The following is a 14537-nucleotide window of genomic DNA, read 5'->3' on the forward strand; positions in this document are numbered from 1 at the left end:
TTAAGATCCTTTTTCCCAAATCCTTCTCGAGTTTCATTTGTCGGCCAGACAAACATACTCATTTAGAAGCGTTGGAAACTGGAATAGATCTTTACAGTGGCGTATCATTCGAGCATTGGTTGAGGTAAAAATTCATCAGTTACTCAACAAACATGGTTAAGATGATGATTAACTCCAGTTATATGAAGTTACATACGTTATAGAGTCTATTAATGGACGTCACAATAGCTAGAGCGCGTGCAAAACGCCTTATTCTACACCCAGATGGTGTCTTTTGTATGAGACGGTTTTCTTGAAGCTCAAATGAGGTGTAAAGTAGAAGAGGAAAAGAAAAAAACACATATATATGTATGTATGAGAGGTTAAAGTTACCGCTCATTTAATGGTTTTGTATTGTTTTTACTGTTTGTCCATCCTAGTTTTAAAGTTAAGGGGGATGGAAACAAACCCCTAGTGTTTCTTCTATAACAATACGGAGTTGCTTATAAAGAGATTGTGTGTGTTTTTTCCCCCTAGATAAGCCTATCTGTGACGTGTTAGGAGAAACAATGGTTGCCTGTATACTGTGACGTTTTTGTACCACGGACTAAAAAAGGTATTTTGTTGGACCGGAACACATTAAAAGTGACGAAGTGTCAAAAATGATATTCGCGCGTGTTCCCTTTCAAATATTCACTTCATTTAATATACATTTTTATTGTAACGACCTCTGACCTTACCGTTTCTAGTTCAAACGTCCGTAGGGCATAAGTAAATACATTGACGTCTCCACTCGCATTTAAATGAGTTAATATATAAAGTAATTCAAACGGGACTAGACAGGGCGTGTGCCTTATCCGAAATTACAACAACAACAAAAAAAAAAGGGGGGTTTTATTAGTTTATTATTAAGAAATTTTCGGGAGAATTTTACAAAAATAAAATATGGAAAATCTGCAGAGAGATGCGTTTTTTTTTCTTTTTTTTAAAAAAAAAACAAGTAATTTGAGGGAGAGGAATCTAAACTTGGATCTAACTAAACATTGACACAGAACAAAATACGAGATTTTGTAATTTTAACTATTTTTAAAGATTGTTTATGTTACAATTTAATCTATCACGTTCAAAAAATTGCTAATTTTGCAAAAGTAGAAGCTGTTTTGTCCTGTGAACTTCGAAACCAATTTTCAGGTCGAAAGATTTTTAAAAGTATTTTCACGTTTTCCAACTTTATTTAAATTAACACATTCTAAAAATTAAATTTTATATTTATTAATTTTTTCTTCTCGTTAAAATTTATTATTATTTTATTTTATTTTAAATCTCTGCTTAAAAAACAGATCAAAGTAGACATTCTGTTTCTAGAAAAATTAGAAAAATTATTTTTTAATTTTTTATTTTTTTATTTACATCGATGACAGCAATAATTGGAATTTCCTCACCTCTTCTATTTTCGCCGTTCGTGTAAGGTTTTTTTTTTTTTCTAATTTGCACTCGCAGTTGATGACAAAGGTCACAAAAAAAAAAGGTCATTTCGGCTCGAATAACCGTTATAAAAAATAGAAAATTTATTTCTATAACAGTATTTTCTGTACTAATTTGTACTCAATAAAAAAAATATATATATATATATTCAAACTTAATACAACCAGATCATAAATAATTTTTTTTATCATATATTTTTAATGGGAACGTTATGAAAGGTGGGATATTACTTATTGGTAATTTATTAAGGAAACTAAAATTTAGTTCTTTATTAAATTATGGTCGACATTATTTCAATTAGTCAAAGATAGAGGGAGGTCAAAGGGCTTCTTGGTAAGTGAACCCGGACATAGAGGGACTATTAAAATTTATTCTTTCGTATAAAATATATGATATGAAGTGATATAAATTAAATTTTTATTTGATAAGGATTGAAAAATCTATTTTTATTTGTTTTCTTTTTTTTTTATTTTATTTATACATTTTAATTGCTTTTGTGGAGGAAGAGCTCTACCCACCCCTCTCATAGTCAATTATAATTTATAAGTTTACATTAATTTAAAAATTTATTTTAATATTTCTGACGTTCAATATGGATAATATTATTTCTATTATATAAAGGGTTTGAAACTAAATACATTACAGTGTGTGTTACTATAGAATTCTCAATTTATTATATAGAAAAATAATGGAAATATAAGAGATAAATATTAAATTCTTCTTTACAAATAAATGAAGAATATCAAGATTTTATTGAGAATATTTTATATTCTTTATCGATATTTCAAGCACAAGAATACAATTTCTTTTACATACTTTTACAATAGATCGAACTTTGTATGCATTTTACAGCCTAAGAAATCACTTAATTCATATATTAAATATTATTTAAAGTTTGTATTATTCTATGACAGTAAATAAATAAGTCATTTAAATTAAATTTAAGGCTGTAATATACTTAAATAAATATAAAATTGTTTTAGAATATTATAAAACATAATTAGGCCTATATTTAATTATTAAAAATCATTATTATAAAGGACCATTACCTTTGGTAAGGATTACAGATTATATTCTTATTATCATAGACAATATATACTGTATATATATTAGCTTCTGATATGTAAAATTTGACTAAAAATTCAAGGAATGTAGCATTTCATATTATTATATTTAATGTATTTAAGAAGAAAATCATAAACCTATAAACTATATTTAATTTTTATTATTGTATAAAAGACACGAATTCACTTATTTGGCTTACAAACTAATAATTTAATAAAATTATTGTTAGGTCAAGTATCATAAAAAAAAAGTAAAAACAAATCGTGTATATGTAAAGTGCTAGAAATGCTAATTGGTCCGACATAAGTGGTGAAAGTATTTACGAAAAGTAATGTTTGTGTATCGATCATCTGTTATTCTGCAATGGTTTACAACAATATTTCTCTCTTTCCCGAAAACAAATCGTTGCTAAGAGTCGAAGATTAGCATCAGAAGCGATGGAAATATAAATAGGAATCTCCAAAATAGACCCTTCACCAAATATTAGAGGGTAAGATTTTCTAAACTCGTTTCTAGGCTAAACGTTAAGAATAATGTAGAAGAATCGGAAGAAGAGAAGAGCAATCAATATTCGAACGACAAGAGAATGTAAAGTTATGTAAACTAACGGTTGCCATTGTGACTTATGAATCTTCACATCCTGTCACATGACCTGTACGTGAAAGGGTGTCGTATTACGCACGTGCCGACTGAAATCATCCAGAAAATCACGCAACATTTCCTTGGTCCCGTAAATAGACGCTTGATTTACGTACATTATACCGACCTGGGTCCGGTGTGTGTATTCATCGCTTCTATTTTGGTCTTCAGCAAACTATCTGGATCTGGTCTCGGCCCAGATTACAGAAAATGATCGTTATTTATCGTGGAGAATTTGGGTCTGGTAATTTTCTGTTCGTTTCAAAAGGTATTAGGATCCTCTATAGCTTGGTTATTGAAAGATTTAGTAAATATACGTTCGATAATTGCAACTAATTAGCCTATATTAATTGAGGAAGTTTTCGTTTACAAATCACTACAAGTGGCTTTGTTTCGCGTAGTTTACTCTTCTATTTTTCGCGGCTATATAAGGTTAAAAACTAAGAAAGAATAGCTAAATAGAAATGACCTTATGTCAAGCAATTTGGAAGAGTGGCCTACTTAGATCCTTCTATCCTTTTTTTTTTTTTTTTGTTTTTTTTTATTTTCCCCTTTGGTCTATAATTAAGAAGTTTAGGAGGAAAATAATAAAACCTTGAAAAGTTGAGTTAAAAGCTAAAAATAAATTTGCGAATTCGGTTTTGTTCTTCTTTTCAAATTTACGAGGACTTTTATAAGCTGTAAAAGTACGGAGCGTGCTGAATGATATTTTAATATACCGTAACGTTAATGTAGAAAGAAATATCCTTGTTTAGATTAGATGAAATTTTAGAGTTAGAGACCAATCACAGCTTCCAGACTATGATCTGTACAGTTTGTCATGCTGTTATGCATCCTTGGATAATGATCAAAGTGGATAAATTCGAAAGTCTAATCTGGCCACCGCGTGGGAGTTATCGTTAAGAGAGGTTATACTATTGATAGAAAGTCTCGTAGTGTAAATTAATTGAGTTTCAAGCGAGGTTTTCGCTTTACTCCTTCGTATAATTTCGTTTAACCTAGTAAATTTGATATTTACAGGAAGCATCGGCAATGTATCTTGTGTGTCCGTGAAATACAAATAGCTGTGACCTGCGTGCACCCCATTACAAGCTTTCTTCCCCATCCGGAGATGTCGGTGAGCAGCCAGCCAAGGGACAAGCTTTCAGCAGCCACCCGCTGTCCCTGTGATAAATAGATGTCAGACATGTTGACGAAATAATCTTTCCTTTAACCTAGGTTCATTTCCTTCCTTTAGGAAATGCAGCATTCATCTTGTTTTTGCATCATAGTTACTATTCGTTTGTCACTCTCGCGTCCAGAATGGTACGAACCTCTTGATAAATGAAATGACCGTCCTTGTACGTGTAACATTAAAAATGCATCACGAGGAATAAAAGCGCAAAAAATATTCCACGCAGGTGGATGAGAACAAAGGTATGACAACTGACCACATGTAGCGGTTCCTGATTCGAAGCCTTTGTTAATATTTCCTTTTTCTGTCATTCAAACTTCTTTTGTTACAAGTGCACGCTTTTCTCTACCAACTTTATTGTTTTTTTTCCCTTTTCTTTCTTTTCAATTACAATTATTTTCAAATTTAATTATGTAGACATAAAATAGTTAGGTTATGATGCGATATACATTTTTGTTTATAGAAACAAAAGGCTGAATAGGGCCTACGCGATTATATAACTTAGTTTTATCACGTAGAAATTAATTAGATTTTGAAAGCATGTGACACTTTTTAAGAATAAATCAATTTTTTTTTAAATTATTTAATTATTCCATTTCAATTCATTTAATCGCATTTAATTGTTCAATTACAAAACTCAATTAGCTGAACAGTCGGAATTAACCGATCAGTTTCAAAGATAATTTTGAAATCGATTTATTTAATTTCAAACTCGATTTAATTAATCGATTTCGAAATGTATTCAAATAATCGATTCGAAAAATCGATTAATCGATTAATTTCAAAAATAAAAATTACTAAAAAATTTCAAATCGGTTTTAAAGCTCAGTTTATTCATTTTATTTCAAAATTTTCATTAAATTTGATTGAATTAGTATAAAAAACATCAAAAAGCCTCTCTTATAAATCTGTTATGAACATTTATAAATATTTCAACCGATGAAAATGACCATTAAATCCCATTCTCTCTTTTGTATACGCGTATTTACAAACTTAGTTTTGACATTTTGACACGTGGTTAATCTTCCCTGCCCTTTTCTTCCAAACAGGAACTTCATCTCACAGTTTCTTCCACTTATATTTATAATATTTTCTTTGACTTAAATTATTATTTCGACAAAAGAAGCTAGAATAAATGAATGAAAATGGAAGATCTACGCCTTTTTTGATGTAGTTGTCAAGCATTTCCGGCGTTACGAAGTCCAAAAGGTTGTTTCTCAATTATTATCTCGGATCTTCTTCAAAACGGATGTGTATGCAGATAACCAATTATTTGTTACAGAAACATCTGTTATAAATAAGACAGACTCGAAATAACCCTTTCTTTTTTTCCTTTTCTCCTAACACTCAACCTTATCTTTATTTCCATTCCTCTCTGTTTTTTATCGATAAGCTTGTAACTCCGTCTTCATCTATCTGAATACTAAACAAGTAATATTTTATCTCTTTATACCACTCCAAAACCTTTAAACCCATCAAGTTTAGAACAAAATCCCTTATCCGCCCGGTAAGTACGCCCTACAAATACTTACTAATTTTAAAAATCACTAAATAAATTCTCAAATACAGCAGAAATTTTACTGGTGTATAAAGCAAATACGGCTATAAAACTGGATCCATTGTAATTTAAGCGGTTATAAATAAACTTATGGAGGAATTTCAACCACCTTTATACACGTGCAATGCAAAAGTTTGCTGGAAGACAAACCTTTCTTTTCATAGCTTCAAACATATCATGTGGAGAATCTAAACAATAAGTTCTTCCTTCTAGCACGATGCTTGTGGGTCATCTACCTACCCCCTAATGCTAGTTCTAAAACTAGAAAATGCACAGCTGATGCTGCTGCTTCGCTTCTCGTCTTGTATGTACGCTGCAACCAATCACAGATGTAATCCAGGGGTTAAGCTGGTGACAGAGATGAACCTGTCTGCACACACAACGTTAACAAACTCAGAGTATTGTCTTCTCCTTTCCAGCATCTGGAATGATGGTAAACGTCATTAAACTGTCCTTTGATCCCAAATATATTAATACATGTTATGACTATGACACGCTACGTAAACATAACCTAAAGCGATTTTTTGACTGCAAGAAGAATGGTTGAAGATGAAGGATTTTCCCTCCTTCTGTTTAGTCTTTTTTTTTAAATTTTTTTTGATGGGTTAAGCTGCTTCATTCGCTAATACTTCTTACGGGATGAGTTTGATCGAATTGACCTTTCACCCCTGTTAGTATTAGCGATATGTACTGTACATCGTGTTGTAAATTTCCAGAAGTGTCGGATTACTTCCCTTGTTTACGTAACAAGGACGGAAATAGTAGCATAACTTTCACCCTAAAATATTAAGTGATACGAAATATCTAGTCTCTTCATATTTTGCAATTAAAACATCAACAGCTAATTTAAGTAGCTTTTCGGGAATATTTAAACATCCTATTCAGTTACTTCCAATATTTTACTAATAATTTCTTAAAAAGTTATTAAAATTATAGAAATCTTTCTAAAAATATTAAATTAAAACACCATTCTACAAATACAGTGTTTTAATGTAATAAACACGATTTAAACTAGCTCCATCTGTCGACGTGTTTTAAAACTACGACAGTTTTTCGGCGGTTATAAAGGCAATTTTTGGCGTGCCAACACGAAGATATGATTGTAAATCGCTTCGAACAATTTACGGAAAATGTCCAAAGCAACAGTTTTATCACAAACATGTCCACGTTCCGATTTTTTCTTGGCAAAACTTTCTAGTCTTATGCTACCAAACGGGGTCAAACTTACTATGCTAAATAGCGTGCCTATTAACTCCCTTATATTTTTTTTCTTTCATTTTTTGCTAACTTTAGAATGCAACAAAGCGAGTTCCACATACCAATGTCAAGCGAAAACGTCATTCCATACGCAAGAAAGACGTAGATAAAATTTAAAAAAATAAAATAAAAAAAAATAACAAATTTAAATAAAATAAATGCATCACCGTAATACTAAAAGAAAGAACGAAAAAAAAAGAAAAGGTTTATTGTCGAGCCTGAAAGTCATTAATCATGTAGTATACGGGAGGTGAGACATGTAAATACGTGCAACATCCCAATACTGCCTTAAGAACAAGGTAGTGTTACACATGTGAAACTGTGGATGTTGTTTTCTGTCTGCAGAAGGTGTTACAACATTTCTGTCTACATTTATAGAATACTTACATCGTTAATTGCTCTTTAAAAATATACGTAAAGATAAATATTATCTTCTACTTGAGAAATTTGTTTACAATTATTTTATTGCTTACTTTGATACCTTTTCAAGTTCTTTAATGTGTTTGACACAGGTTCACTTTCTAGATATTGCTTTCGATTGAAATAAATTCAAATTCTCGATCGTTTGCTTTCATAATTTTACATGCAATTAAACAAGAAATAAATCACGCTTTAAATAAGTTAAACAATATTTTAAGTCTCTTTAAATATAAATAAAATAAAAGGAAATGTTTAACAGTATAAAATATTCTTTAATTTTATAGTCTATTATTTCAAATAAAATAATTAAGATAGATTTTATAAGTATTATGACTAGAAAGATTTTAAAAAACCATACGGATAGACAAACATACTTATAAAATCTTCATCGTGTAATTTCTGTTATAGTAAAGCATCAATGCTTGTATAATTACACAAGTTTCATTCGTTTTATCCGAATAGTGTACGCTATTACGCTAATTTTACGTCATTCTTAGTTTATTTTACGTGAAAACGTGATAATGACGTCAATTTGACGTAAAAGTGTACATTGTGTAGACAAAACAAATGAATCTACGGTATTAATGACAGAAATGACGTAATACAATAATGATTACACAGTATGACAGAAATCACGTGACTAAATAATGACAGCGATCACGTGATTCCTGTCATCTATATCACGCGAATACTTTATGTATTCTATAATGGAAAAATTTCTATAATTTTACAAATCTTTATTTTACTACAGTCACGTGACCTTCATTCATAAAGCCTTTTTGTAAAACATTTAAAATATGAATGAAGCGATCACGTGATTATAGTAAAATATAACGAATCACGTGGTATTCATTCATATAAGATTTATACCGTAATCGATTATTCATCAATAAGACAATTCTTTTATAATTTTGACGTATTTTTTAAAATATTTACTGTATTATTTATTTTTACGGAATTTTTTAAATTAATAAATAATTTTTAAAATATTAATTAAATAAATTTTACAAAATACAAACTCGTCTCGCCATCTAGTGGTGTTATATAAAAATAAAAATGTTTAAGGTGAATCATAAATATCTTAAAATAATATTATAAGAAATATAAAATATTATTATTAAAATATATAATTAATTAATATATTAGAAAACTTAAAGTTTTATTCTCTTAACAGAGAAAAAGAACTTTAATGTAGTGTAAATAATGTATAAAGGATCACAATTAAATCTATTTTGTTTAACTGAGTTCAAATAAAATAAAATAAATATTCATAGAATTATATTTACAACATATAGATATAATTAGATCCGGTTGGGAGGAGATTCCTCCTTAAATTATCTTTAAATCAATATTTGTCATATAGACTTATGTGATAAACTTTGTTAATTGATATACATATAAATCAATTTATATTATATATATAAACATAATTTACTAATTAAAAATCCTGTTTATATTAACAGTAAATTGACATAAAAGATAACATAATTTTACATCTTAATCTCTAGTGTTCTTTTCGTAAATGAATCCCACTTTAAAGTGAATTTTCACTTATAAAAACTTTATTTTTAGAATATTTTCTCATTATATTTTAAAATAGTAGAGATAATTTAAACATTTACAAGTTTATTTCAAGCGAAGAGGAGGATCTTTTAATGTAATTAGAGGTTGAGGAGTTCTATTGGAAGGAAGATAATATTCAATGACTCACATCATCCTCAACGCCAATTAATTTACCGGTCTCTTATCACCACCTTCTGGTATCTGAACCAACCTTTGGCAGGAAGTTGATTTTGGGCGTGAAATATCGCACGTGCCTAGGCTTCAAGGACGTTACATCGACAACAACGGCTCCTTTGTCGAAGTTGCACCCGACCAGATGGAGTTGCTGATCTGGGAAGGTGTTATATAAACATCGAAACATGTGACGGTTTCGGTGGCAGACATTAAAATCAGACAAAATAAACGACAGATGGGGCATTTTGTTAAACAGATTCCTAAATCCTAAACAAATGACGCACTGGAACTTCCGTTATATCATCAGACTTGACAGCATCTCTTGTGATTTGCGACTTTATGTTTTCATTTTATACTTTTACAATACGACACCAAACAACAAACTTTTTTTAAAGCATAATACTTCATTAATTTATAAGATAAATACAATTTTAACCTTCCCGAACGACGAGGCTCAGCTTCAAATTCCATCAATTCTCTCCAAGTTTTCTGTCAGTTTATCGAAAAAAAAATCATAAAATATAAATTTATGAGCTCAGAAAATTAATTTTTAATTACTTAAAAAGTAAGGGAAAAAAAACTACAAAAGAACTCGATTAGAACAATTAAGCGTGACGTTATTTCGAAGGAATGCGTTATATAGAAGTAAAAACAGAGGGTCTTTGTTTCGGCTCGTTCGAGAAAGATGCAGAGAAACCGAAGTATAAGTGATATCCGACATAAACAGAGGACGAACAGAGCTGTCACGAAGACCTTCCGGTAAAGCAAGGGTCGTGATTAGACGATACGGATCAGAGTTTCTAACGAGGGAAAGTAATCGAATACGGGTAACGAGAAAAGCAAACATTAAATAGAGAATCTATCGGGTCAAAGGTTGAAGGCGAAAAGTCCGTGGGAATGTTCAATCTCTTTTACTGAAGAGGTTTTGTCCTCTATAATCTCCCACTCACTGATCCAATCGTAAATAATTTGCCATCGTTTTCAAATTAATAAAAGGGTGATAAAAGCGCCGTTTGCCTTTAAAATCGTGTTAATATTACACAGAACCTTAGGTACCGTCTATTAATTACGTATGCATTTTTATGCCACTTTTGACCCCCTTTCTCTCGTGCGTACAATGATGTACTGTACTTTTGGCAAACCCCTCCGCTTTAATTTCATTTTATGCACCCCCTGATATTGAATAAATGACTGTAAAAAGTTCTGCAAACATTTTCTGACATACTTTATTCGCATAGGCTTATAAAATACAAATGCATATACCAAAAAAAGGTCCGCGTAGACAATACCCCGATCCATCGCTCCCCATCGTGTACAATGATGTACTTTACGCAATCCCCTCCTCCCTCTCTTAAATCGTACACGTAATTAATAGACAACCCCTTAAGGCATAATTTTATATAGGCACAGAGTAACATATTGTTTATCGCACAAAGAGTGACTGAAAAATGGGTCTAAAAACGGTTAAACTAAGATTATTTTTTAAAAAATAATTTACATATTGAATTATAAATTGATTATACTGCATTAGAAGATATATAAAATGGTTCTGTTTAAAGTTTTATTCTATTTTTGACGGTTTAAAAACAGGAGAAATCCGGAACTGTCCCGTACAAACTGGGACTTACAGTCATCCCTAATATATAACTAAGTTATAATTATAATAATTCGAATATAACTTTAAGACAGTAAACGTATTTTAGTTTAGTTAATATATAATTGAGATATTTACCAACTTATTAAATTGTTAAATTAAATTCCTTACGTATGAAAGCGTAAAAACTTACCATAAAATTACGTCTTGTGATTATAATTTTCGCTAAGAAGAGCTGTGATCACGACATAAAAGTTTCTTCTGTAATTTTTTTTTTAAATTAAATTAATTCTGAAATGAATTTTTAGTATTTTAAGACACGCAATAAGACATACAATTAATTCTAAAACTCATTTACTGTACAGTAACACAAAGGCACGCACAGAGACACGCATTAATTCGCACATCTTTAAAATTTTTAGCTTTAAAAATGAAATTCAAACATAAAACTGATAACGACATAAAAACATACATTTATTTTCACATTCATTCAATAGCATTTTAACATTATCTTCACAAATTGCACCCAAAATTAACAAAGGAAGTGATACAACTAAGCCTGAACGACGATCCGCAACTTCTATAGTAACAAATATTATGTATATATATTTATATATATAACTTGGTACTCTACATCACATTTAATACAACGGTAGCATATATAAGAAATTTGGAATTACTGTATATAAATTTTAAAACTGTTAATGGTGTCAGGAATAGTCTGGTTGACACGTCTTCTTTGGTCCTATGCCTATTTAAAGTTGGAGAAATGTTTGTCATCTGGCCGATTCCAACGAAGGACTGCTATTCGAGGAGCATGGTTTAACACTAGAAAGAAGAGGGTACCAATACGATACCGGTGCCAAATTGGCTTCGTGTGGTGTCCACAAATCATGGACCGAATAGCAATAATTGGGTACTAATTGGGGACAAAGTGTAGGCAAGTACGACTGGAATGGGATGGAGTAGAATACACAACTGTCTTCTGTCGACGATGTGGGTGGAGATAAACGAGAAGATCTACTTTCTCCGATGATGCTGTCGATGCTAAACGATACAGTTCTTTTCTCCTTCACTTCTTCTCTGGAAATGGGTACCTTTTCGGCTTCGGCCACCTGTTTGAGTTTGGTATAATCCGCGCTCTTTTCGCTCCTTACCGGTTGTTGCGCTTCTAAACTAACTTCAACTTTACTGTCTTGTTTGTAAGGAGTTTTATTCCTTCTTTTTCTCCTTCGAAAGTTTCCGTTTTCGAACATTTCTTCGCTATTTGGGTCTAAAGTCCAATAGTTACCTTTACCCGGCTTACCTTTTTCTCTGGGTACCTTAATGAAGCAATCGTTTAGGCTGAGATTGTGACGGATGGAATTCTGCCAACCTTGTTTGTTGTCGTGGTAGTAAGGAAAGCGATCCATGATAAATTTGTAGATGCCGTTCAGCGTGATTTTCTGGTCTGGCACACTTCTTATGGCCATGGCAATCAGAGCAATGTAAGAATATGGCGGTTTCTGTAGATGATCGGACCTTCTATCTCCGGGTTGTTGCTGCCCGCTACCCACGCTGACGTCATATTGCGGTATGGGGTCGGCATTTAACGAAACGGCAGTAGGTCGAACAACACCGCAAGGATAGAGCAAACGTTCGGTAAACAGTCCGTAATATCTACCTATGGGCGATGTCATAGATGCGATGCGTTATTTGTCCACTCTACTTGACCAATAACTGCGGGGACGACATGGAAAATGAGAGAAAATTCCTACCTCTCTTATATAGACGGTGTGCCGATAGAGTGCAGCTTGTGATCTGGGATGTATGCGAAAAGACCGCAAACCCGATAGGACGGTGACAGCCCCCGAAGGTGTGTTAGCAAGCTTATTTTGAGATTCAACAGCCACCACAGGCAGAGTAAAACAAACCTAGTTCAATGTTTCCATTCACTGGCCCGGACAGAACCTGGTGTTACAAAAACATTCACTCACACACCACTTTGATTAGATCTCTGGGAAGGGACGCAAACACTTGAAAACACCGCAGGCACAGGAAAACATCCACGGGACAGTTCAGCAGCAAAACAACCTCTCCTTCGATACCGTTGGATGATGTTGAATGTTATTATTACACTGGCGCACGCATACATAGTCGCTACTTAGTTAAGATGAAGCGCCTTTTTTTTTTTCTTCCTCTTCTTCTTCTAACTTCCACGTCTTCTTCTATCGAGTCGTGGCTCCTCCTCTTGATTTTTCGAAAGAGGGCGGTCCGAGCCCACCCAGATCGGTGTATATTTCTCTGCTTATTTTATACGAGTATCATAGACCCGGCTCGAAGGACAAATATTTACTTCCCCGTCTTGGGAAAAGGAGCGTTAGATTTGCACGTGATGACAATACTCTGTGGGAAGATACTCAACCCGATTAACTCCCAAATTATACAAAACCTGTTAATTATTATAACTAAAAAAATCCATCAAACCACCCACTAAATGCTTATTTGTATAAGTAGTAGAATGATAAATAAACACAGGAGAGTAAGAAGAAGAGCGAGAACAGAACACAAATCTCCACTAAATAAACTTAAAAAAGTATAAAGAAAATTAAAGCTATATTAACTTAGTCTTTGATAAATTACACGTGCCACTTTTTTTTTAAAGTTAATTCTGTAGTTTTGGAATGTGTAAAGACAGCTTAGAAGGGGAGTTAGTGTGTCTGTTATGTACGTGATGGTGGTCGAACCGTTATATTGACTTAGTAGATAGTGGGAAAATATTTATTTTTTCTAGCAGTTGGGCGAAAAGTATAATAGAAACCGACGTTTCCATAATTAGATAGAATATCCAATGAGTAAAATAATCAAACAAGTTCTTCTGTTTATATTCTTGCCTGCGAACAAACAGACCATTAGTGTTGGAAGTTTTATGCAGATGATTGCTTTCTGTAACGAGATAATATATTAAAAGCTACCGCTCTTTACTAATTTTTAAAACAAGTATTTTGCTAATGTTTTTTACAATTCAATTTTTAAATATTTTTATTTAATTTCTGCTTCAAAAAAAAAAATATTCTTAAATTTCTTAATTATTTTAAACATTTAATTCTTTTTAAGCAATTAAAAAACAATTCATTTAGTACTTTTTAATTTGATTTTTAATTATCAGATTTAATTTAATATATTAAATCATTAATTATCATAAGGAAATAACGCATTTAAATATTTAAATAAATTTTAACTCGTTACACATCAAATTTTATCATTAATTATTTTTTTATTGATTAAAAAATAAGCGAAAAATGAATAAATATATTTTCTATAAAATAAAATTTAAAAAAATATAGGCTATCTTAAAGAGTAAAATTATCATAAAAAAATCTGGAATTTTTCAGCATTAAAAGCATAAAAGAAGAAGAAGAAGAAGAAGTAGATTTAACAGGTCGAAACAAAATGTAACAGCCAGTTATCATACTCTAAAATTGCTCTTTATCCATCTAGCACTTCATCAGTTATGTCTAGATGGAGATAAAAATTAAACAACTAAAGATCATCAAAACCATAATAGGAAACGATTACATCACCTACTACACCTTGGTTATTTTAGCGGCTTGGAAAATAATTTCTATGACAGAGACGGGGATGAGAAA

The 14537-nt window shown here is 31.5% G+C and overlaps 2 protein-coding genes across 2 annotated transcripts in view; one reads left to right on the forward strand and one right to left on the reverse strand.

Annotated features, from left to right (window-relative positions):
• The first annotated feature begins 2937 nt into the window (after positions 1 to 2937).
• Positions 2938 to 14537, forward strand: part of LOC111639388 (nuclear pore complex protein Nup93-like) — a 66929-nt gene continuing 55329 nt past the window's right edge. Inside the window, exon 1 of the mRNA XM_023385263.1 lies at positions 2938 to 3019. The gene's annotated coding sequence lies outside the window, so the exon portion shown is untranslated. The remainder of the gene's footprint in view (positions 3020 to 14537) is intronic.
• LOC111639391 (forkhead box protein C2-like) lies at positions 11410 to 13071 on the reverse strand. Its single transcript, XM_023385266.1, has one exon. The coding sequence runs from the start codon at positions 12585 to 12587 to the stop codon at positions 11685 to 11687; it is 903 nt and encodes a 300-aa protein (XP_023241034.1). The 5' UTR covers positions 12588 to 13071; the 3' UTR covers positions 11410 to 11684.

This window comes from Centruroides sculpturatus, unplaced genomic scaffold, assembly GCF_000671375.1.
Source record: "Centruroides sculpturatus isolate CEXI.00-Female unplaced genomic scaffold, Cexi_2.0 scaffold1380, whole genome shotgun sequence".
NCBI classification, from domain to species: Eukaryota; Metazoa; Arthropoda; class Arachnida; order Scorpiones; family Buthidae; genus Centruroides; species Centruroides sculpturatus.